At 47.3% G+C, this 25,350-nt stretch overlaps 2 protein-coding genes and 1 pseudogene across 5 annotated transcripts in view; 2 read left to right on the top strand and 1 right to left on the bottom strand.

Annotated features, from left to right (window-relative positions):
* Positions 1-7,911: 7,911 nt before the first annotated feature.
* Positions 7,912-21,850, top strand: ATOX1 (antioxidant 1 copper chaperone). 4 transcript variants are annotated; one of them, XR_005019425.1, is made up of 5 exons: positions 7,912-8,044; positions 13,925-14,000; positions 18,404-18,573; positions 20,989-21,228; positions 21,710-21,850. XR_005019425.1 is itself a non-coding variant. In XM_036848441.1 (4 exons), exons 1-3 carry the CDS (start codon positions 8,039-8,041, stop codon positions 18,526-18,528), a joined length of 207 nt encoding a protein of 68 aa, XP_036704336.1. In that variant the 5' UTR covers positions 7,912-8,038; the 3' UTR covers positions 18,529-18,573; positions 21,710-21,848. The 4 variants fall into 4 exon arrangements, 2 of the variants coding, with proteins under 2 accessions (XP_036704336.1, XP_036704337.1); XR_005019426.1 differs by having other exon boundaries at positions 7,927-8,044; positions 13,928-14,000; XM_036848441.1 differs by lacking the exon at positions 20,989-21,228 and having other exon boundaries at positions 21,710-21,848.
* On the top strand, positions 15,256-17,948 carry LOC118893177 (annotated as a pseudogene).
* Positions 21,851-22,869: 1,019 nt separating the features above from the next.
* Positions 22,870-25,350, bottom strand: part of SLC36A1 (solute carrier family 36 member 1) — a 286,699-nt gene continuing 284,218 nt past the window's right edge. Inside the window, exon 11 of the mRNA XM_036848438.1 lies at positions 22,870-24,339. Coding sequence (XP_036704333.1) covers positions 24,338-24,339 — 2 coding nt within the window. The 3' untranslated portion in view covers positions 22,870-24,337. The remainder of the gene's footprint in view (positions 24,340-25,350) is intronic.

The raw sequence follows: 25,350 nt of genomic DNA, 5'->3' as shown, positions 1-25,350 counted from the left end.
TAAAAAATCCCAACTATTATTTGCATGTGTTTGTCAGTGTTGGTAAATGCATAGGTAAATATCTGGAAAGATGTAGAGCAATCTGATAATAGTTACTACCTCTATGGAAGACAGTGACCTAAGAGTTTGAAGGAGACTTTTACTTTATCTGTATTATTTTTAAATTCTTTTACATTAAGAAACTTTTCATATATTGTGTAATTTAAAAAATAACTTGTCATAACCCTAAGAGTAGCTTCTGAGTGCTTTTGTGTACCAGGCAGTGAACTGAGTATTTTGTGAGCATTGTCTTATTTTTCACAACTGCACTATGAAGAAGATAGGTCTAATTATTATCTTTATCTTACAGGGAAATAAACTGAGGTTTGAAGAGGTTAATTGTCCAAAACAGCCAGGAATTGAACACAGCTTTGTCTGGATTATCTCACTGAACACAGCTTTAAATCCTGGAAGTCTAGAGTAGTTTGGCAGAAAATAAAGGAACAAAAGGACGGTGTGACAAATGTCCTCTGACCTTTGGCTGTAGTGCTGGGAGTCCACTAAGGCATGCTGGGGACTGTGGTGACCCAAAGAGTTCGTGTCTTGTCTAAACAGTCCCTAGCAGTCATTAGTGTTGTTTTCTGACAATGCTGTTTCTCCTCCTTCCAGGTGCCTGGCAAGATTATACTTTCCTGTCGCCTTTAAAGACAGGCATGAATGGGAATTCCCTGGCGGTCCAGTGGTTAGGACTCCACACTTTCATTGCCGGGTGTGTGGGTTCAATCCCTGGTCAGGGAACCAAGATCCCACAAGCTGAGCAGCGTGGCCAAAAAAATAATAATAATTAAAAAAAAAAATAGGCATGACCATGTGCTCTGCTTTGACCAAAACAATGTGAGCAGAAGTGACACAGATCTCTTCCAGGCAGTCTTTGGAGCTGGTGATTATTTTGCCAAGGTCTTCCCTCCCCACCCCACCCCAATATTCAATGTTGTCCCATATGAATAGTCTCTCTCAACGTGGATCCCTGGGCAAAAACAATTTGCGCAGAGCCATTCCTCCAAGGTGCCCAACCTGCAGTGGGCATATGGCATGAGCAAGAAATAAATCTGTTGTTTCAAGCCATTGAGGTTTGGGGACTGTTTGTTACCACAGCATTACCTGACCTATCCTGCCTATTATAGATAGGTTTCCAGATCTTCCAGTTTTTCAGGAGATACTAAAAATCTGGATCATCACGTGACATCACTCAGCATTCTTTTTTTTCTTAACATTTTATCAATGGTATAAAAATGTTTTGCTCTCACTTTAAAAAATGCAATGAAATATTCTTTCTAAGAGTACTATAACTAAATTCATTCTTTTTTTAAACATTATTTGGAATTTTAATTTTTTAAATGCTTTTCTTAGTTCTTGTAATAAAGAAGCAACTAATTTCACATGCCATTCTACAAGTAGATTTGTTTTTAATTGTGGTAAAATATACAGAACATAAAATTTACCAATCTAACCATTTCTAAGTGTACAATTCAATGGCATGTAGTACACTCACAATGTTGTGCAACCACACTCAATGTTCTTAAATGTTAACTACTCTAAAAATATTTTGAATACTTTAGGAACTGAATAAAATATGTCTACAGGCCAGATTGAGCCAGTTTGCAACTCTGCCAGATGCTATGCTCCCTCTCCCAAGCCTGCAGCCCAAGCTCCCTTGGCTTTGTAGCCCGTCTCTTCTCATGCCTGGGCTTCTCTGCAGGCCCTTTCAGATCAGAACCTTTGATCTTAGGTTAAGGGTTCCTTAGTGGATAAAGCAGTGAAGCAGCTAGTGCATACCTGTATTATAACACAGAAAATAAACACTTGTTCTCCTGGAGGGAGTAGGCAGCAGCTATAAAGGCCTCTCTTTCCAAAGCTTAACTGGAAAGCATCCACCAGCATCCACCAAAGGGTCACTCCAGTAGGTGGAGTGTAGAGGTAGGGTATCCCTGGAAGAAGGCTCCAATCACTGTCTGAGAACCCACCACTACACATGACCATAGTCTTTCCCAGGCCCACTGACTTAGTGATGAAATGACTTACCCAAGTTGACAAGGCTAGTAATGAGACTGCTGCTGGGCAGTCTGGAACTCAGAATTCCTGAACTCTGCTTTTTAAAAATATTTTCCCCTGTGTTTCTTTTAATACACATTCACTCTTGAAAATATGACAAAGTTTTTAAAAGGAAATAAAAATGATCTATAATATTGGAAAGGGTAAGAATAATACACAGAGATCTGGAGATGGGAAAAATGTAGTTAATAAAACTTTGAGAGGCAATCTGGCTATATCAAAATTAAAAATGAATAGCAATTTCACATCTAGGAATTCTATACAAAATTTTAAGCAAAGATGTGTATACATGGATAGTCATTACATCACTGTTATTAGCAATAAAAGATTGGAAGCAACCTATATGTCCAATGGTAAGGGACTGTATCTGGAATGTGTCAGCGGGAAGTCTTAGTACTAGTAGCTAAAAATAAAGGTGGGCTTACATTTTTGACATAACAAGTCTGGAGGCCCAAGCTGCAGCTGGCATCAGTTCAGTGACCACACAGTCAGAACTAGATTCTCTTGACATTTCCCTCATGGTTGCAAGATGGTGCACTTGTGCTCTAGATATCTTATCAGCATTCTAGGAAGGAAAGGGAAAGGAGTGGTATCTGTTCCCTTTGTGAGGAAAGCAAGAGCTTTCCCAGAAGCCTCCCAGCAGTCTGCTTTTGACTCACTGGCCTAAGTCATATCATGTGGGCGCACTTGGCTGCAAGAGAGGATGGGAAAGCAAGTGTTTAGGGATTCCAGCCTCTACAGTAGCTAGACTAAAACGACTAGGAATGAGTGCTGGATTAACCAACCAAAGGTTTCTGCCATAGGGACTGGCTAAATAAATTATGATACAACTGAATAGAAGAACAACATGTAGTGCTAAAAGGAATGAAGGGAATTGACATGTACTAGTAAAGAACAATCTCTAAGATATTTTGTAAAGTGAGAAAAGCAAGGGGCAAAACTGTATATAGTATGCCTTTTGTTTAAAAGAGGGGATTAGGGTAGGACAGAGACTGACTTTTCCCTCTGTATCTTTTTGTATTATTTGAAATTTTAAAAATAATATGTACATTGGGATTTTGCCTGTAATCCTGCACCCATCCTAGATAACTTCTAGTAACATTTGCTGTAGTTCATTTCAGGCTTATTTTCATGTAAATAAATGGAATTTATGTATACATTCATATATAGGAACTATAATTCTGTACATTTTCCTCTCCTCTTTGACAGGTCTTCATTTGCTATCTCTAGTGAGTTTTCATAATGCTGCTTATCATTAAATTGCACTTTCTCTGCTTAACCCACTCCTCCCCAATTCTCTGAGCTATTCACTCTTCCTCTGCCTTTCCTTTACTCCCTCCTCTGCCTCCTACAGTGATCTAGCTTTCCCCAGTCTCAGTAAACAGTTGTCGGACGTCCCTGGTGGCACAGTGGTTAAGAATCTGCCTGCCAACGCAGGGGACATGGGTTCGAGCCCTGGTCTGGGAAGATCCCACGTGCCGCGGAGCAACTAAGCCCGTGCGCCACAATTACTGAGCCTGCGCTCTAGAACCTGCGGGCCACAACTACTGAAGCCTGTGCACGTACAGCCCATGCTCTGCAACAAGAGAAGCCACCACAATGAGAAGCCTGCGCACCGCAACGAAGAGTAGCCCCCGCTCTCTGCAACTAGAGAAAGCCCACACGCAGCAACAAAGAACCAACGCAACCAAAAATAAATTAATTAAAAAAAAAAACCAACAAAAAACAACAGTTGTCCCCAGTGCTACCTTCACTGGTCTCCCTCCTTCCCTTCCTCCCTCCCTCCCTCCCTCCTTTAGGAAACACCTGGCAGGTAGGGAGGGGGTGGAGGGTTAACAGGTGACCATTTTGCCACTAGGTTCCAATATTTTTTGATGCCTACCCTGTGCCAAGCAATGTGCTAGACAATATGCATACATTACCATATATATTCCTCCAAACAATACTTCAGTGTAGGTTTATTTGAGGGAACCATATGCCCTGGAACAGTCATGGTATATGCCTGTTGTCCTGACAACATTATTAACGGTATCCCCTTTCACCAGCTAGAGTTTTGGATAAAAAAGTATATAGTTATCTTAACTACTCCCTTTTATTTAAACACTTTATTTTTATTTTTTTGGCCATGCCGCATGGCACGCGGGATCTTAGTTCTCTGACCAGGGATGGAACCCGTGTTCCCCACACTGGAAGCGCGGAGTCCTAACCACTGGACCGCCAGGGAAGTCCCAAACTGCTCCCTTTTATAAGTGAGGATACTGAGTCTTAGAGAGGTAAAGCAATCTGTCCAAGGATAGACAGCTGGTAAATGATAGGGCTAAGATTCAAACTCTGGTATACATGGCTTTGCTATGGACTGAAATGTGTTCCCCCAAAGTTCATAGTTGATGCCCTAAGGCCCCCCACAACACACACACAATGTGAGTGTATTTGGAGACAGGGCCTGTGAGGAGGTGATAAAGGTTAAAAGAGGGGGGCCCTAATTCAGTAGAGCTGGTGCACTTGTAAGAGGAGAAGGAGACACCAGAGCTAGCTAGTTGGACCCTGTGAGGACATAGCAAGAAGGCAGCTGTCTGCAAGCCAAGAAGGGAGCTCTCACCAGAAACCAAATGGGCTGGCATCTTGATCTTGGACTTCCCAGCTTCTAGAACTGTGAGAAATGTGAGAAATAACTTTTTGTTGCTTAAGCCATCCAGTCTGTGATAGAGTATTTTCTCACAGCAGCCTGAGCAGATTAGGACGGGCTCTAATATCCATGCCCCTTTTACTCACCATGCTGGTGGGCCTAGTCATCTAGGGTCAGTGTGAGTCAGCGACTGGTCCTGGTTTAGACTTACCCCTTCTGTTTTCCTTGAACGTAAAAATGAAGTGTTTTTTTTTTTTGGCCGTGTGGCATGTGGGATCTTAATTCCCGGACCAGGGATCAAATCCGTGCCCTCTGCAGTGGAAGGGCAGAGTCTTTTTTTTTTTTTTAATTAAAAAAAAATTTATTTATTTATTTTTGGCTGCGTTGGGTCTTTGTTGCTGTGCGTGGGCTTTCTCTAGTTGCAGCGAGCTGGGGCTACTCTTCGTTGCAGTGTGTGGTCTTCTCATTGTCGTCTCTTCTCTTGTTGCAGAGCAAGGGCTCTAGGCATATGGGCTTCAGTAGTTGTGGCACGCAGGCTCAGTAGTCGTGGCTTGCGGGCTCTGGAGTGCAGGCTCAGTAGTTGTGGTGCACGGGCTTAGCTGCTCTGCGGCATGTGGGATCTTCCCAGACCAGGGATCGAACCCGTGTCCCCAGCATTGGCAGGCGGATTCTTAACCACAGAAGGGCAGAGTCTTCATCACTGGACCACCAGGGATGTCCTGTTTTCCTTGAACTTAGACTAAGGGTGGAACCATTATCCTCTTTCCTAAACTGAAGTAGGCAAGTTGTCACTCCCTGAATCAGTCTGGGTTCAATCAGGAGAGGGAAACCACACCATAATTAGAAATAGAAGAGTTTAAAGATTATAATGGAGCTAGAGTAATGAAGGATTGGCTAGTAAGAAGTAAACAGAACTCTAAAGAATATAGGAGTAGCAGATTCAGGGAGAAGCCACTGCCCATAGGGCTAAAATAGTTAAGTGGAGTGCCCAAAGAAGAATCCTGCACCCCACACACCCAGGCTGAAATCCAACCCTTGTGAATGGCAGAGGAGTGGCTATGGTACCATGCTGGTGGAACTTGCTAGAAATGCACCCTCTGAGCTGGAAAACTGCCCTCTAGGATGCTGGAGAAAGCTGTTCACAGAGAATCATCTCACTGTAGTTACACTATGAAAGTGCATAAGCAGGGCAGGTAATGGGAGAAGCTGCTGGCTGCTAGGTACTGCTGGTCCCTGTACACAGCAGGAGCCTGGTGCTGGGGAAGCCATCCTCAGAAGCTAGGCAGAGGCCAATCACACATACTGCGAGAGTCTGGAGAGTGAGCACACTGGAATCAGAAAGGAAAAGCTTTTCTCCTCTAGTGTCTCTCCAGAGCCTTTACCGGCAAAGCTTAACATCCTGCCATCAGGCAATGAAAAAACAATGTTTAATGGGCCCAGATTTTCACAAGCAGGCAAAAAGGATGAATTGGACAAAAAGACACATGCACCCCAATGTTCATTTCAGCACTATTTACAATAGCCAGGTCATGGAAGCAACCTAAATGCCCATCGACAGACAAATGGATAAAGAAGATGTGGTACACATATACAATGGAATATTACCCAGCCATAAAAAGAAACGAGATTGGGTCATTTGTAGAGATGTGGATGGATCTAGAGACTGTCATACAGAGTGAAGTAAGTCAGAAAGAGAAAAACAAATATCGTATATTAACGCATATATGTGGAACCTAGAAAAATGGTACAGATGAACAGGTTTGCAGGGCAGAAATAGAGACACAGATGTAGAGAACAAACGTATGGACACCAAGGGGGGAAAGTGGCTGGGGGCGGTGGTGGTGGTGTGGGATGAATTGGGAGATTTTGATTGACGTATACACACTAATATATATAAAATAGATAACTAATAAGAAACTGCTGTATAAAAAATAAAATAAAATTTAAAAAAATAAAATTACATGAATGAGCTCTTTAAAAAAAAAAAAGGATGAATTGGAGCTAAGAGACAATAAATCAACAATCAGCACACTTTCTCAAAAAGGTTTCATGTATGTGTTAAGACTATAGTTTGGGACTTCCCTGGCCGTCCAGTGGTTAAGAATCTGCGCTTCCACTGCAGGGGGCACGGGTTTGATCCCTGGAACTAAGATCCTGCATGCCGCACTGCTTGGCCAAAAAAAAAAAAAGACTATAGTTTTCCTCAACGTGGTTCCCCAAACCAGAAGGAGGACGCAGACTAAAAATACACCTGGAAATTAAGGGACAGTGTATCTAATGAAAGGACTAGAAATCTGAGTTTTTAATAAGGTCTCCAAGCAGTTCTAGTGATGAGAGATCTTTGAAGCTATTAACTTGGAGGGAGCCCCTTGGATATTACAAGGACAGAACCAGCCTGGTACTGTGTGTGTGTGTGTGTGTGTGTGTGTGTGCGCACGCGTGTGTGTGCACGCGTGTGTGTGTCTGAAGTTCTGGGTCTTGGTACACCTCTTTGTAAGTGTCCTAGAGCATCTGTGGGTCTCCTGTCTTTGCAGCTTCGTTTCTCCATCTCTCTCTGTGCCTGCCCCTCAGTCTGAATATCTCTGCCTCCCAAGGCATGCCCTCTAATGTCTTTCAACTTTTACATGCTGTTCTGTCTCTTTCCTTCCCAATTGGCCCATCTTCCATCTTCAGATGAACGAAAACTTCCTCCTCTGGAAGCCTCCTCTCTTCACGAACCGCCCCACCCACTCCAGTCTGAGTTAGAGATCCTTTCTTCGCTCCAAAGACACAGTTCCTTTAACACTTGCATTATCTTGCATTATCATCGCCTGCTTCTCTGGCTCCCTACTAGGCTGTGTCTTTTCCCCTACTGCATCTTGGATGCCTAGCACAGTGCCTGGCCCATGGTTGGCACTCAACAAATACTGACTGAGGGAGTAACTGAGATTGTCCCTCTAGGGAGGGAGGGATGGGGGTGGGGGGTGGAGTTTGTCCTGTTCACAGCGGGGGGGGGGGCAGTATTCCCAGCCCCCTAATACAAGGCTGACGCGGAGCAGGAGTTCTAAAAATGGCTAACAAGCGAGGCAGGCTCGCCTAATATCCCGCCCACCGCCTGGAGTAGTCGTGGCGGGGCTCCAGTGGCCCCGTCCCGGCCGGAAGGAGGCGGGGAGGCCTACGGTCTTCAGGCAGCTGCCAGCCCGCGGGACCGGAGTGGGCGGGGCCGGGGCCAGAGGGCGGCTCCCGCCCGCGTGCACACCCGGAAGCGCACCGGCGTCAGCGCTCAGAGCCGGGGGAAGCAGCGCCGCCGCCGCCGCCGTCCCTGCAGCCAGCTCCTCAGTCATGCCGGTAAGTTGTCGCGCCGTCCCCGCCCCGCGCAGACCCGCGGCCTCCGGTTTGCGCCTCGGCTGCACCGCCTTTTGGCCAGAGGTCCCTCTTGAAGGGCTCAGGCCGTGGCCGGAGCTGTCGCCCCTCTTCTCACCCCTCCCCACCCAGCCTCCAGCTTCTGCGACCCTCCCGAAAATCGGATCCCAAGGGAGTTTTATCTGGCAGTCAGGCTTCAGAACATCGAAGCTGCAAGGCCTCCAAGCGATTACAAGCCTAAAGCTTCCCTGCAAAGAAGGGGAAACTGAGACCCAGCGAGGGGCAGAGAGTCGCTGGAGGTCACACAGGGAGTCGGTGGCGATCCGGAACTGGGATGGCTAGTCCCTGCATCTCCCACGTGGATGCCCCTTCCTGCGGAGCTGGCCTGAGAGAGGGGCTGGGGGTGACTGTTACCTCCCGGACAGGGCAGGAGTTCAGAGATCCGTGTTTGTCTTCCCTTCCTCTGCCCACTGTGTCTGAGTTTCAGGTCAGCGCTGGGCCACACTGAATGGAGACAGTGCTTTTAACCTTTCCTACAGGTCACTTTATGAACCTGAACCTGTGAGCTCCAGAGAGGTTCAGGGACCTGCCCAAAGTCGCCAGTTGCTCAGTGGCAGAGTCTGGGGCGGGATGAGCCGCTCACTCAGTCTTATCATCCAATATACATGATAAGACTCATGGCCTCATTTTGTAGGTAAAAGATTAAGGCCTTTTGCAGATAAAAACAAACAAACATTAAAATCCCAGTAATTTATTCAAGGTGGTGTTGGGAGATGGGTGCAGCCAGGATTAAGCCCCTTATCTTCAGGAGCCCAGTCTCTCCTGACCTCACCACATGATACATGTCCAACAAAAGTAGTCATACCGGCTTGGGAGGAAGCTCTGATTCCAGTTGCATCCCGGGGCTACTGGCTGGAGTCGTGGTGTTTAGCACTTTCCCCCAGGGTGCCTGGTTTTCTGGCCTTGCACCAAGTGGGTACCCAGAGGTGTCCCACAGATGCCCTGTGTCTTAGCAGCCTAGCTTTGGGCAGCTGACAGGTGAGCCAGAGGCCCCCTGGGCCAGGCCACAAACATCTCAGGTGTCATTTCCCTTGGGTCTTGCCAGGTGCCTTGAGACAAATCCTCAGACAACACAAAGTATGCACAAAGAACCTGACAGAATCAGCCCTCCCAGTTGAGCAAATCTGCCTGTGGCAATGTCAGAGGACAGCATTAATCACTCTGGGACTGGGATGGCGGAGGCTACCGGCCTTTTGTGGGGGATGGCAGTGAGGGAAAGGCCAGCTTGAGGATGGCTCTATTCTATGTTCACTTCTGGGAATTCTGACAAACAAAAGACCCACCAGAGTGGATGATCCGAATGAAGAGGGCACTTGGCCGTATACCACGAGATGAACAGCTGAAGGAGACTCACACCAAAACTGGAAAGGGATTAATGTGTCACCTGAGAGGTTTCTCGAACAAAACACTTGGAATCTCAGAAACCTCTTTGAAAAGTCTGTGCCCTACCCCACCCCCCTTGCCAGCTGCGTGACCTCAGGCAAGCTGTTTTACCTCTTTGTGCCTTGATTTCCTCAGTGTAAAATGGGGGTAAAAACTGACCTCACAGGGCTGTCATTAGCAGTAACTGGAAAAATGCCAGTAAAATATGTAGCTCAGCCACTGACATAGTCCCGAAGAAATGGTAGGTCTTGTGTAGACCTAGGACAAATCGGTAGAACTATAGGCAGGCAGGTTTCAACCCTATGTTAACAAGGACCACAGTGGCTAAAAGTTTAGGCTTGGGTAGGTCTAGGCCCTGCTATTCACTAGCTGTGTCACTCTGAGTGAGTGACCTAACCTCATCTGTCAAGAAGGGATAATAATAATGCCTACCTCATGGTGTTGTTGTGATGATTAAACGAGGACATGCATGGACAGTGCCTGGCACATAGTAGGCACTCTAATAATAGTAAATTCCCAACCATCAGGGTGTTCAAAAACTGAATGCTCCGGATATTTGAGAAAGCATTTCGTCTCTGGATAGTATGACCCCGTTCCATTCCCACCCTTCCAGTTCTGAGATTCTGTTAAAGCATTGCACAGATGACTGGGCTTTTTCCTCGACGTTACAGGACCCGTTTTGTAGGTGACAGAGCAGAGGCTCTGAGGGGTTGGGACTGTGCAAAGTCAAGCATTCGGTGGTGGGGCCGGCCTTGGGATTCTCTGTAAAGACAGGATTACTCTGCGCAGGAAGGAGACTTTCCACAACCCCACATTTACTTTTGCAACTCAGAGGTGGAGAAGGAGAGGACTGAATTGTAATGATTGCCCAACGGAAGCCGTCTGCTGGCTTCTGACCTCTGTACCGTGCAGGATGGAAGGAGACCCGCTCTCTGTAGCCAACAACAGAAAGCTTTAGAGATGTGTTGACTTCAGGTCCTCGGGCAGCAAAAACTTGGGCTCCTTCACAAGGTGTCCCCATCTCAGGTCTCCTGCTAAGAGTCATCATTGTGGGGGGTGGCAGCCCCATTTGCTGGTCCAGAACCAGCAAGGTGTCCCTGGAGCCAGGAAAGCCTGGGTTCACATCCCAGCCTCAGCGCATACCCACCACAGGACTGTGGGTGGCTTAGTTAACCCCTGGAACCTCAAGTTTTCTCCTAAGTATAGTACGGTGACTAGCTCCCTTTCCAGGCTGGGTAAGGACTGAGATACTATATGAAGAGCATTTCATATAGTGGGCACTCAATAGATTTGGGTTTTATGTTGGTCTTACAAACCCATTAAAGCTTTGGATGGGTGTACAGGTACCAACCACTGATGAATCTTGATTACCAGTTATTCTAGAGCAGGAGTCAGCAAACTTTTTCTTAAAGGGCGAGATAGTGAATACCTAAGGCTCCATGAACCATGTTGTCTGTTATAACTCCTCAACTCTGCCATTCTAGTGTGAAAGTAAATGAATGAGCTTAGCTGTGTTCCAGTAAAACTTCATAAAACCAGGTGGCAGGCAAGCTATAGTTTGCCAGTTTGTGTGCTAGAGCAGCATCTCAAACTATAATGTGGGCAGGAATGCGCTGGGTGTCTTATTAAAAATGAGGATTCTGGAAAAAAAAAAGAAAAAAAAGGATTCTGATTCAGGAGGCCTGGGGTGGGACCTGAGAGTCTGCAGTCTGGCAAGCTCCTGGGTGATGCTGGTACCATTGTTCTGAGAACCACTCATTAAAGACAAGATTATGGAATCCTCACTAGAAATCCTTATTTCCAGAATTTGCTGTGGTGGTTGTCGAATAGTCACAAAACGAGCTGAAGGGATTAGAGGTGTTTAGAAAAAAAGGAAGACTAACCGTTTTCTTTAAGGCAGGTTTTGCAGATTTGGCCTCGATAAAATAGTGGTCTCCTGGTTGTGTCATGATCTTTGTAATGATGGTTATGTAATTCAGCACCAAAAAATCAAACTGCTTAACTCTTGGCCTCAGTTTCCCCTGTACGGCATGATGGTAAGCCAGACCCAAAGGTGGTTTGAGACTTGGAAAGAGCCTGAGAAGCCATTTAGACCGATGTTTCTCAGGTGTGTGGTCTTACCCCTCTGTTTCTCCTCAGTGGGTTACAAATGGAGAGTCACAGGGCCCACCCAGAGCTACAGAGCTCACTGAGGCAGCTGCCTGCAGAGCTGCCCAGTCACCAAGTACCCCTGTGATTCTTCTATACAATTCAGTTGAGGAAACTGAATTGGCTAATGCCCTTTTGGTATAGATAAGGGGACTGGGGCCCCTAAGGGCAGGGATTTTGCCTGAGGTCTTCCAGCAAGATACAGTGCTGTGCCCAGAATTCCAATTGAGATAATAGATTTGAACAGCTCCATGGAAAACGTAGCCATAGTTTTTTAAAGGGACAGAAAAAACGGAAGTGGAACAAAGTAATACTAATAATCCGATAGCTAACTTTTTCAAAAATTTTTTTTGCCACGCCGAGCGGCTTGTGGCATTTTAGTTCCCCTTAGTTCCCCGGCCAGGGATTGAGCCTGGGCTCTCAGCAGTGAGGGCACAGAGTCCTAACCACTGGACCACCAGGGAATTCCCCCGATAGCCAACTTTTTAGCCCAGTGGAACCTACTACTAGGCTCCAATCTCTTTACCTAACATATGAATTAACTATTGCTTCTGAGTAATTACCCCCAAAACTTAGTAGTTCGAGACAACAAATATTTATTAACTTATAGTTTCTGAGAGTCAGGAATCTGGAAGCAGCTTAGCTGGTATTTCTGGCTCAGGGTCTCTCATGGAAGCTGCAGTGAAGATGTTGTCCGGGGCTGTGGTCCTCTGAAGGAGGATCTGCTTCCAAGCTGGCTCCCTCACACGGCTGCTGGCCGGAGGGCTCAGCTCCTCACCATGTGCACCTCTCCATAGGGTTGCCAGAGGGTCCTTAGGACATGGCAGCCAGCTTCCTCCAGAGTGAAGGATCCCAGAGAGAGTAAGGCAGAAACCACAGTGTCTTTTATGCGTTAGCCTCCAAGGCCACCTAACGTCACTTCAGCCATATTCTACTGGACACACAGGCCAACCCTGAGACATTGTGGGATAGGACTACTCAAGGGCATAAATACCAGGAGGCAGAGATCACTGGGCCATCTTGCATGCTGGGCTACCACACTTAAAATCTTGTGTTCATCCCATTCACCAGCCTGGAGAGGGACTTTCATCCCCATTTTGCAGATATAGAAACCAAGGCACAAAGGAGTTAAGTAACTTACTCATGGCCACACAGCTACTAAGTGCCAGAGCTGGGATCTGAAGCCAGGTCTCATTTCCAGAGATTTAAAATAAAGGAAGTATTGGTATAAGTAACCTTTGTTTGAAAGCAAAGGAAGGACCCAGGGTTGTTCAACCAGCTGTGTCAATCATCTGTTCACTCAGCAAAATGTGTTAAGCCCCTACTCTGTGCCAGGCACTCACTGTTCCAAGTATTGGGGATGCAGCAGTGAACTGAACAAAGCCTCATCTTCTGGGAGCTTGCCTTCAGGCCCGTGGTTTGTTAGATATCCTGGAGACTGTAGAATGTTGAGCCCTCATGGAGAGTTCAGGAGCCTGGGTTCCCTTACTGGCCCAGCTTCAGCTCACTGGGAGCCCAGGCAAATTCTCTCCCTTCCCAGCATTCAGGTGCTGCCTCTGAAGCACTTGGATGGCAGCAGTGGTCTCCGTATTTCAGAATCACCAGGGAAGCTTATTGACCATAATAGATGCCTCAGCCCTCTGGCTTGCTGACCAGAACCTATAGTTTTTGTTTGTTTGTTTGTTTTTATACAGCAGGTTCTTATTGGTTATCCATTTTATACATATTAGTGTACATATGTCAATCCCAATCTCCCAGTTCATCCCACGCTCGCCACCTCCCACTTTCTCCCCTTGGAACCTATAGTTTTTGTAAGCTGCCAGGTGAGTCTAATGCAGAGAGTGATCTTTTAATGCATAATTAAGACCACCAGATCAGCACTGCTCAGAGCATGGGGCCCACCCACATTAGAGTTATTAGTGATCCTGAGACAACCCCATAGCTGAAGAATCAGGATTTTGAAGGTGCGACTAGAGACCAACATCTTAAACTACCTTCCCAGGTGATTCTTCTCGCGTGTCCCAGACGCTGCTAAAGGGTTTCGAGGGATTCTCTCCTTTAACACAACCACCTGTGAGATATAGAAACCCTTAGTTACTGTACAGTTTAAGAGAGTGGGGCTCAGAAACAGGCTACTGGGGAGCCTGATGAAAGCCAGATCTTGCCTTTCTCTCTGCCCTGTGTCTTGGCCCCCGAGTGGGCCTGCATGCTAGTGGGGCATGGGGCCGCTGGGGCCCCTCTGCAGGACTTGGCTTATGGTCCCCTTTGTTTCAGAAGCACGAGTTCTCCGTGGACATGACCTGTGAAGGCTGCTCTAATGCAGTCACTCGGGTCCTCAACAAGCTGGGAGGTGAGTGTGTGGCCCTCGGATGGGGGTGGGGTGGGGAGACTGATACACTTATATTAAATGCATGTAGGCGTGGAGCAGGAGAAGCTTGAGTTTAAGCTGATAACAGTAAAACCAAAACGTATTGAGTACTTAGCATATGCCAAGTACTCTGCTTCGTGGCTTCCGTGGATCACATCATTTAATCCTCACCCTGACCATTTCTTTTTTTTTTTTTTTAATTTCTTTTATTTATTTATTTATTTTTGGCTGCGTTGGGTCTTCATTGCTGCGCGCGGGCTTTCTCTAGTTGTGGTGAGCCGGGGCTACTCTTCGTTGTGGTGCATGGGCTTCTCATTGTGGTGGCTTCTCTTGTTGCACAGTACGGGCTCTAGGCACGCGGGCTCAGTAGTTGTGGCTCATGGACTCTCGAGTGCAGGCTCAGTAGTTGTGGCACACGGGCTTAGTTGCTCCGTGGCATGTGGGATCTTCCCGGACAAGGGCTCGAACCCATGTCCCCTGCATTGGCAGACGGATTCTTAACCACTGCACCACCAGGGAAGCCCCACACCCTGACCATTTCAGGTAGCTTCTTTGACCATCTCCAAGCAGGAGGGAACTGAAGTTCAGAGAGGTTAAGTAACCTGTTGGGATCACACAGCCAGTAGTGGCAGAGCTGGGATTTGGCCACGTGGAGCCCTGGCAGTACTACTTAGTATGTTGGTAATTACATTCATCTCCAGTGTGATAACTTTTGTTATGTGACACATTTGAGTGTCATTTTCTATTAAGATTTTTAGAAGCAGTAACATTTTAAGAAATAAACTTTGCATCAGTCCTGTGCAGAACTCCTAAAGCACCTCTTTTGGGTGTATTTAGAAAACCATTAATCTCCTCCAGTCCCCTCAATTCTCATCTGGGGAAACTGAGGCCCAGAGAGGGCTGGGGTCTGGTCCTGGGGCTCCATGAAGTAATGACAGAGCTGTGATCATAGTTCTGGTAGTGCTGGGGCAGTCAGTCTTTTAACCCTGGACAATAGTAACATCCAGTTTTCAAAGGGCTTTCATGTGGATGTCATCTCGTTAGCACTAAACACCGTCCTCTGAGCTGTACTTTCCGTCTGTGGAATGGGGATGTTGACACCAGGCCCCAGGAGGGGAAGTGACTTGCCCAGTGTCCCACAGTGAGTCCGTGGCTGGTTTCTAGACTGTAAACTGGAATCTGAACTGTAAAAGAATCTGAAACAGTGAAAAGAACCTGGCTGCTGACTTGCCATGTGACCTTGGCCTCCTCTCCCGGGGCCTGGCTTTCCCCAGCTACCGTATGGGAAGGTCAGCCTCTCAGCCTTGCTGTGGATGCTTTAACCGTGTAACTCTGCTCACAAGCCCCTCTATACAAGCACCAGCTCTGCATGAAGTGAGGGAGGGCCTGCTTTCGCTCTTGCTGGCTCCAGGACACCTGTCCAGGGACCTGGGCTGCCAGAAACGCAGCTTGAAATCCACTGGGTCAGATGACGCCAGAGTGTCTTCCAGCTCTATGATGCCACCAGAATATTTGCTCCAAAGAGGAGGGAGACACTTCTGAACCAAAAGACAAAACCCGGAGCGCAGCCAGGGTACATTGCCCTCTCCCTGGTATCCATTAGGTACAGAGTCAGAGGTTAGGACTAGATCCCGTGCCGTGTGCTTTTTCAGGCCCCTTCACTGGTGCCTGGGGATCTGCCTTTGAGCTTGGGCAGGTATCTCTCCCTCTTTCACTACTATCCCCACTTGGGGTGGCCTCTTAAGAAGGGTCAGAAGGGTTTTCTGAGTTAGTCGGGGCCACAGATGAGCAGTGCTGGGCCTGAGGAATCGCAGACCAGTGGCATACTTGAACTGGAGAGCCCACAGGGGCTGGCTGACCCCAACTGCTTCATGTACCGATGGGGAACCTGAGGCCTGTGATGGGCAGGACCCAGCCAGTCGGTGGTGAAGCCAGGCCTGGGATTCTCCCTCTGTTGTTTCAAGAAGACCCTTTTGTACCTATTCCCCTATGCCACCGAGGGGCTTCAAATGGGCACAGCCCTTTAGGAGGGCAGTTTTGCAAAACCTATGAACATTTAAAGTGTGCTAGGCCCCTGTGCTCAGTAGCCCGCGAGACTTTGCAGAGGCCTTCCTCTTTCGTCTCGGCCGCCGACACGCCATCCGGACTAAGGAAGACCCGGAAACTTAGGGGCCACCTGAGCCACGGCCACGGCTGCATCAGCAAACACTGGAAGCACCCGGGAGGCCGCGGTAATGCTGGTGGCATGCATCACCACAGGATCAACTTTGACAAATATCACCCGGGATACTTTGGGAAAGTTGGTATGAGGCATTACCCCTTAAAGAGGAACTAGAGTTTCTGCCCAACCATCAACCTTGATAAATTGTGGACCTTGGTCAGTGAGCAGACACGGGTAAATGCTGCCAAGAACAAGACTGGAGCTGCTCCTGTCACTGATGTGGTGCGATGGGGTTACTGCAAAGTTCTGGGGAAGGGGAGGCTCCCAAAGCAGCCTGTCATCCTGAAGGCCAAATTCTTCAGCAGAAGAGTTGAGGAGCTTAAGGATGTGGGTGGGGCTTGTGTCCTGGTAGCTTGAAGCCACATGGTGGGAGATTCATTAAATCAGGGGTCCCCGACACCACCCCCTCCCACCCCAGCCCACAGAGCAGGAGGTGAGCGGCGGGCGAGTGAGTGAAGCTTCATCTGCCGCTCCCCATCGCTTGCTTGCGTTACTGCCTGAGCCATCCCGCCCCCATCACCCTCCCCGCGGCCGAAAAATTGTCTTGCATAAAACCGGTCCCTGGTGCCAAAAAGGTTGGGGACCGCTGCATTAAAGGATAACAAGTGCTTTCCTTGTCTGGTCTGAGTGTAGGTTCTTTGGCATTTCTACCTCCCTACCTGTACCGAAACCCACCTAACGGGTTCTAGGAGTTAGTTAGGGAATGAAGACCTGGGCTCCTTTGCCAGCTCCCCTCAAAGTATGGAAGAGATGGCACCAACACTTAGAATAAGGCCTTGGCTGGTTACCTAATTTGAGGCTTCTCACTGTGAAAGTGAGAATGCTACCTGTTGATAATGGACATATCGTTGAAAGGCCTATTGCCATTGTATGCTCTGAATTTATAAATGAGTGGGAGAATGTGCCCTTAACTGTTCCATGGGACTCAAGGGGGGAAAACTCATGATCTTTACAAGGTTTTGCTGAGTCATGTTGGAAAGACGGGTCAGTGATGGGGTAGAAGTGGTTCTTTGGAACTTACTTCCTCAATCTAAGGTTCTGCCACCTGGCTTCCTCATCTCAGACCAAACCATTCTGGTCATAATCAAAATGTTGGAATGGGGCCCAACAATCTGAATTTTAAACACACCAGGGCTTTTTTTATCAGAGTGGTTCGGATTCTAGAAAGCAGTTGTCAGGACTTATGGGTCCCTGTGCATAGGAGTCTTAATGTTCAACGAAATACATCATGAAATGCTAATGAAAAAAATAAAATAAAGTGTGCCAGTCTGTTGCCCCACAATTTCCATTCTATGAATTCATGGTATAGAAATATTTTCACAAGTTTTATAAGATACCTTCAAGTATGTTTACATTGTTGTGATCATAGTGAGAGATTGGAGGCAACCTCAGTGTCCTTCAGAGGGGGACTGAGTAGATGGATGGTACATCCACACTATGGGATATGGTGTAGCTGTTAAAAAAGAATGAAGTAAGTCTGTATGCACTGAGATGGCAAGATATCCTGGACATTGGAAAGTGACAAATAGCAAGACCTGTTTACAGAGTATGATGCCACTTTGGGGAATTACTTTTCATTTGTCCATCAGGGAGAAACACTGGATAGGGGCCCTATTGTTCAGTGATCCTTAGAGGTAGGAAATAGTAGGGGCCTTACAGTTTCAAATTTTATTTAGAAATGCTTGCCTTTTTTCTTTTTAAATGGTGTATCTGGGGACTTCCCTGGCAGTCCAGTGGTTAAGACTCCGTGCTTCCACTGCAGGGGGGGCACGGGTTCAATCCCTGGTAAGGAAATTAAGATCCCACATGCCGTGTGACATGGCCAAAAAAAAAAAAAAGAGTGTCTGTATTACTTTTGCAATTAAGAAAAAAAAAATTTTAAAGCCCCCATCTAGAGCAGGGATGGGCAAACTACAGCCCCTGGGCCCAATCCAGCCCACAGCCTGTTTTTGCACAGCTGACAATGGTTTTTACATTTTTACAGGGTTGTAAAAACAATATACAGAAGACTATGCAGCCCACAGTTCCTAAAACATGTGCTCTCTGGCCCTTTTTAGGAGAAGTGTGCCGACCCTGGGTCTAGAGGAGAGGGGAAGGGTGGTGGTCAGTAATTCAGGAGCCTGACTGGGAACGTCTCTGTCCCCCCTCACCCCCCTTCCTGCAGGAGTTCAATTTGACATTGACCTGCCCAACAAGAAGGTCTGTGTCGACTCTGAGCACAGCGTGGACACTCTGCTGGAGACCCTGGGGAAAACAGGAAAGGCCGTTTCCTACCTCGGCCCCAAGTAGCGAGGGCCTGGGCCCCCAGCCTGCAGGATGGACCAAAGTGGGCAGGTGGGTGAGGCCCCGACACTGCAACAAAATATGTGTCTACCGAATGCAAATCACAAGCTCAGGGACTCCTTCCAGCCCCCTGTGAGTAGACAGAGCACTACGTGATGTCTCCCAGGGTCCCCTCTATGACTTCGGGGTACGTTTCATGATCAGCAGGGTTTAAGTTTAAGCATATGGCCCTGAGCAGTGTGTCTTTTGCTTTGATAACTCAACGGTCCCATCAGAGGTGACACCTACGCCCTGAGCCTTGTGGTCCTGTGCACTGACCAGGTGAGTTAGTTCACCTTGGCCTCTGTCCCCACTTGGAACTGTTGTCAGCTTCCTGAGCATGCCCGCTGCCCAGACTGGTGCAAAAACAATACTGTGGTCAATCTGGTAGTTTCTTAAAACCTACCATATGACCCAGCCATTCCTTTGCCAGGTATTTACCCAAGAGGAATGGAAAGCACTGTCCATATGAAGACTTGTAAATATTGAGAGCAGCTTTACTTGTAATAGCCAAAAGCTGGAAACAACCCAACGTCCATCACTAGGTGAATAGATAAACAAATTGTGGTATAGCCATACGATTGAATACTGTTGTCCATGCAACAACTTCAATGAATCTCACATACTGTATGATTTCATTTATATAAAGTTCTAAAAAATGCAAACGAACCTATAGCGACCAAAGCAGATCCGTGATTGCTTGATGATGTGGGGTGGCAAGGAGAGGCAGGAGGAGACTTTGGGGTTGGAAATGTTCATTATCTTGAGTGTGGTGAGGATATGTGGGTGTATTCAATTGATAAGTTACAGATTATCACATTGTGCACTTAAAATATGTCTACGTATAGCATGTCAGTTACACCCCCAATAAAGCTGTTAAAGGTGAAAAACACAACACAAACAAACAAAAAACAGCAGCGTGTTTAAGCTGGATGTTCCCTTTGATTTTACATAATCCAGAAAGGAGGTTAGTGGCACTGTGCCAGCACCCTTCACTGTGGAACCAGGGCAGACTTTAGTCATCCATCCAGCATTCCTGCCCTCCGTGCCTAGCCACAGTCTCAGAATCCTTCACACCACAGCCCTCCTAGCAGTCACTGCCCCTGTAGTGCCTTCCACGCGTGTATTACAACAATCGCCACATCCCTGATGTCGGTCAGTGCTCTCACTGTAATTAAGAAAAATGAGGCCTGGAAAGGGGAAGTGACTTGACCAAAGCCCCACACAGGTGAGTGCCAGGGGCAGGCTGAGAATCAGGCATCCAACTACAACTGACTGGTGGGCCATGGCAGTGACCTTCAGCTGCAGCCTCCTTCCTAAAGGTGTGCGTTGGAATCTGAGCCGTGGCAGTGTCCTGTGTATCTGGTGACATCACGTGCAAATCATGAGCTGTCAGATGTGTCTGTCTTCGTCATCCCCTTTCTGCCCATGGATGAACCATGTTCAGGAATGAGCCCAGGATGAATAATCAGTATTCTAGGAGTCTAGTGTTTAGCTCTGCCCTCATTTCACACTCTGACTTTGGACACTTCTCTTTCATTCCTGAGACTTAGTCCTCCCTCCTGTAAAATGGGGCTATAACCTCTACCCTGCTTTCCTGCCTTGTGGAGGTTACTGTGAAATCCCTCTGAATATGAAGGATGATCCTTAAAGGGAGGGTAATGTTTCCACCATACCAGTGTTCATCACGTGGTTCCTGCATCCCCAGGGTTTTGTGGGGAGGGTGGGTGGGTGGGACCCTAGGCCCCTCCATGTATCCCAAGTAGCCCTGTTTTATATTGGGCCTCCGTGTAAGACTGTGTTTATAAAAGTCTCTGTGACAAGGAGGGGTGGAGGGAGGGAAGAGAAAAAAACTTCCTCAGCTGGCTACACACGTTGGGGAGCCCCAGTGTAGACACTTTGAATTGGAAACTCCCGACGTGAGCATGTGAATTTTGTTTGACTAAAAAAGCAATACCTGCCTGTTGTAAACCATGTGTAGCTTAATGTGTGTTTTTCTCATAGTAGGCTCTTTTTTTTTTTATTGAGATGAAATTCACGTAACATGCAATTAACCATTTTAAAGTGTACCATTCATTGGCCTTTAGTGTATTCACAATGTTGTACATCCACCACCTCTCTCCAGTTTCAAAACTTTTCATCACCCTAGAGAAACTCCCTGTACCCATTTAGGCTGTCCCCACTGCCTCCTCTCTCCGTCCCCTGGCAACCACTAATCCGCTTTCTGCCCCCTGGACTCACCTATTCTGGATATTTCATATAAAAGGAATCATACGTTATGTGACCTTTTGTGTCTGGCTTCTTTCACTTAGCATAATGTTTTCAGGATTCACCCAGGCTTAGCATGTATCAGTACTTCATTCCTTTCTATGGCTGGATAGTTCTCATAGTAGTTTTAATTAATTAATTTTAGCTTTTTTATTATAGGAAGTGTCGAACCTATGCAAGTAGGATAGTAAAATGAATCTCCACGTACCCATCACCCAGATCCAACGATTATCAAGTCATTGCCATCATTTCATCCATGGCCCGCTCTCTCCACCCCCATATTCACAGCAAATTCAGGCATCATATAATTTCATCTGCACATCTGTCAGTAACCATGTGTAGTATGAAAAGGCTCCTGGAGATTCATATGCACGGCACTGGGTGAGAATCACTGATCAGGTAAGCTTTTATCCCACACACCAGGCAGCATCTGTCTCTGAGTTTGTTTTAAGAGGCTGCCCAATGACTGATTTGAAGCCAGGTTCAGGAACCAGAGATAGAATGTTTATTGGTTCTGAAGTTTCCTTGATCGTCTGGCTCTCGGCAGATTTGTTTGCTCGTGATTTTTTTTGTTGCCCTCCTGGTATAAGTTGAAACAGGACAGGGAAGGTGCCCCAGCAGCCCTGGGAGTTCCCCAGTAGAGGGCCTTGGCGGTGATCGGCTTAGCAAGATCAATGGGTTCTGGTCAAGACTGCCAAGAGGCAGTCTTGGTAGAAGCAGCGTGCAGGGCTGGACATGGGGTTCTAGTCCTGCTCCAGCACCTGGGTTTCCCACCTCACCCCGTACAACTGCCTCTTAGTGAACCTTTACTGCTTTTGTAATGTCTCCATGTGCCCAGCAGATGGCACCTGTGTTCCACCTCACTTCTCATCTCTTCCAGGATGCTGAGCCAGCTCCTGCCTTCCAGACAGATCTAGAACCTGACAATCCTGCTCAGCGATGGTAGTTCCTGCGGAGACCCTCACTTGCCCTGCTCCTCTGTAGCTTCCTTGCAATAAAGTCAAGTCGATTTTGCTGGAGATATTGTCTCTTGCCTGGTCTTGATGTCACTTGCTTATGTGCTGTGCTGTGCTGCTCCCATGTTGCTCTGAAGGAGATAACTGCAGTGCTTGCTTGGGTTGGAGTTCTAAGAGCTCCCAACTGGGCGAAAGAGGTCCGATGGATTCTGAGTCTTTGCTGTGTGAGCTTTTGCAAGTCACTTCCCCTCTCTGGGCCTCACTTTTCCTCATCTATAAGTGAAGGTGTTGGGTCAGGTGGGTGATCCTTTTTCTTTTCACTACTTTCTTAGACTCCGTATTGTGAAAAACTTTTGTCTGTCAAGTGAATCGCATTTAAGGGAGGTAAAATTGTATGGCAGTTAGAATAACGGGAAGAGGCAGCGAAGACAGACTGCCTGGGATAGAGTCCAAGCTCCACACCTCCCAGCTGGGCCACGTAACCTCTTGGTGTCCACAGGCATAAAATGTGGTAACAGCATCTCCTGCAAATGGTGGTTGTGGGGATTAAATGAGGGGACTCATGTAAGTCGCTTAGATAGTGCTTGTCAGTAATCACTCAGTGAACATTCTCTATTCACGTACATTTTTTGTGGGTATTTAATTAATCAAAGATTTGTAGAAATGGCAATTAGAATTCCAGTCAGCCTAAAAGTTAGTGCCTTACAGAGTTGATGCAATTATATCAAAACAAAGGGAATGTTTTAGTTTGTACAGCTTTACTTATTTTTTTAAAATATTTCTTTAAGCCAGCAGCTCTCAAACTGTTTCATCCCAGCACCATTTTACACTCTTAAAAATTACTGGGTATCTCAAAGACCTTATGGTTATGTGGGTTATGCCGTATTAGAAATTAAAACAGGAATTTTTGAAACACAAGAATACACAAGCATATATCCTATTAGCCATCAGGTGAGATAAGGTCATTGCACAGCATTTAGTTTCTGGAAACTTCACTGCATGATTGTAAGAAAAAGAGAAAAAGGCATCTTGTGTGAATAGTTTTGACCTTGTGTTCCTTCTGAAAGGTCTTGGGGACCACACATTGAGAATCACTGCTTTGACCATCTACTGGGCAGTGACTGGGGACCAGCGCTGCCTTTGGCCACCTGTGACCTCGGACCAGTCACCTCATCTCTCCCAGAGGCAGTTTCCTCACCTGCACAACGCACCATATCTGTACCTCAGGGGCCTTCCGTAAGACTTTGCCAACTCTGAACTGTGTGCTAGCATAATTTGGGTCCCATTATGAGAGTACTAAAACAAGTCTCGGCCATTTCTGCCTTTGTGGTCCCTTGGGGGCACAGGGACTCTCCTTGCCCTCATGGTATCTAGGGTCCTTGGCCACAAGATGGCAGTGTCCTTTGGCTCTGACCATCCACGGAGACACTGAAGACAGTTTCTGTGGGCGCTGGGAGTACAAACTTGAGTTTTTCCATTTTCACAGCTTCCCAGGAGACCTGGTTCAGGCTGGCTGGCCCACTGGGAATGCCCAAGGATAAAGACACTGGTGTCTTGGGCCGAGTGGTCATTGGAGGAGTTCCTTTCCTTTGGCTCTTCTCTTACCCCCTCCCCCCTGCCGGAATCCAGGTTTCCAGCTGAGGCCAAGGCCCCAAGCAGCTGGAGCAAATGAGATCACACGGCAGGGTGTGGCGGGGGGGGAGCAGATGTGTCCACGTGTCACCCAGGTGTTCTCCCCAGCACCTGACCCCAGCCCACCTGCCCAGCCTTTCCAGCCCCCCCTGCAGCCAGCCGCGCCTCCTGTGTCTCCCACATGCCTTGCGTTTGTTTATGCTGCCCCGAAATGGCATGATCTCTGCCTGTCTCCGTGTACAAATTCCTTTTCTTCCCTTGCATACCACAGCCTGCATGAAACCTCTCCACAACTGGAAGTAATTTATTTCTCCTCTTGGCCCTCACGGCATTTATCCCACTAGCTTCGGGGCTGAGGCAAAGCTTTTTGTCCACGTGTCTTTCCTGTCCTCAAGAATCAGGCCACGTATCTATTCCCTCAGCGCACAGAACAGGCACTGAGGGGATATTTGATGGATGTATAATGGCTGCCACCTGGGGGGCATTTATTGTGCGTCCTGCCCTTGCGTTCATGTCATTCATCTTCATCTGGTCCCTGGAAGCCAGCGGACCAGGACAGACCCAGACATGTGGTAGGTGTGCAGGAGGCCCTTGTTGAGTTAATCTCACAGAGGTGGAGATCACCTGGTCTGATCCTTTTAGCAGGGTTATGTTTTTGTCAAAGGTCCCTGGTGTGAGTACAGCAGCCTGGAGCCACCCCTGGGGCTCACTGTTCCCGGCTCCTTGGCCTCGGTCGACCACCCCACCCTGTGGCCAAAGCCTTACCGTGTCCAGTGCTGACATTCCCAGGGCTGGAGAGAAGCCGCACAGCCCCCACGAACTCGGGAGAGGGTCCATCGCCCGTGACCGTGACCGGGTGGGCCGCAGAGGGAGCCCGTCTGCTCTGAGTGAGCTTGAGCAAGTCATCTCCTGTCCCTGCCTCCTGTTAAGTACAAGTTTTTGACTTTTAAGTGTTTTTGTTTTTAACAGCTTTAATGAGGTATAATTTCATTCAATAAACTGTACACAATTTAAGCCTATATGTAATTTTTAAAGATACACATACAGGCTCATGAAACCATAACCACAATCAAGAGAGTGATGACATTTATCACCTGGGAAAGTCCCCTCAGGCCCCCTGGAAATCCTTCCACCCCTCCCTCCCCCCTCAAGCAACCACCATCTGCTTTCTGCTACTATCAATTAGTTTGCAGTTCCTAGACTTTTATATAAATAACAATCATACAGAATGCACTCATTTTTGTCTGGCTTTTTCCACTCAGCACCGTGACTTTGAAATTCACCCATGTTATTGAGGTATCAGCGATAGGTACTCACTTCCTATCACTGAGTAGTATTCCATTGCATGGCCATACCACAACGTGTTATTCATTCAACTGTTGATGGACACTGGACTTGTTTCCAGTTTTTCAAACTGCTGTCTGGTGCTGGCCAGGTTCCCCAAGGGCTCCACAGGGCAGAGGGGACAGTCTCAGATGCCAAACCAAGGCAGCTCAACATATGGCTTTACCTACTGAGCCTCCACTTACAGCCAGAGATATTCAGCCACGCTCTGGACTTGAGCAGATCTGGATTCAAATTCCATCTCCACCACTTAATAACTGCATGACCTTGGGAAAGTAACTGATTCTTTTGTGCAACTCAGTTTCCGCATATGTAAAATGGGGATCATAATATACCTACCTCAGGTGGCTATGGTGGGACTTAAGATCATCACATGCCTAATGCTTGATGGTGGCGTTCCACAAATCAAGCTTTTTGAACAAAAAGTTTCACAATTATACAATTTGAAGTTTGAAAACTGGAATTTGAAAGTCTTCGGATCTAGGTCCTTTCAACCCTGCAGACTCTGAGAAGGAAAATGGACCCTCAAGCGCTGTGCTGCGTGGGAGGAGAGCAGTGGTTGTTCAGGTCACAGCCCTCTCTGTGGCAG

Source organism: Balaenoptera musculus, chromosome 3, assembly GCF_009873245.2.
Source record: "Balaenoptera musculus isolate JJ_BM4_2016_0621 chromosome 3, mBalMus1.pri.v3, whole genome shotgun sequence".
In the NCBI taxonomy this organism is placed as follows: domain Eukaryota; kingdom Metazoa; phylum Chordata; class Mammalia; order Artiodactyla; family Balaenopteridae; genus Balaenoptera; species Balaenoptera musculus.
Note: the sequence above shows the minus strand (reverse complement) of the source record. Positions and strands in the feature narration are given on the sequence as shown.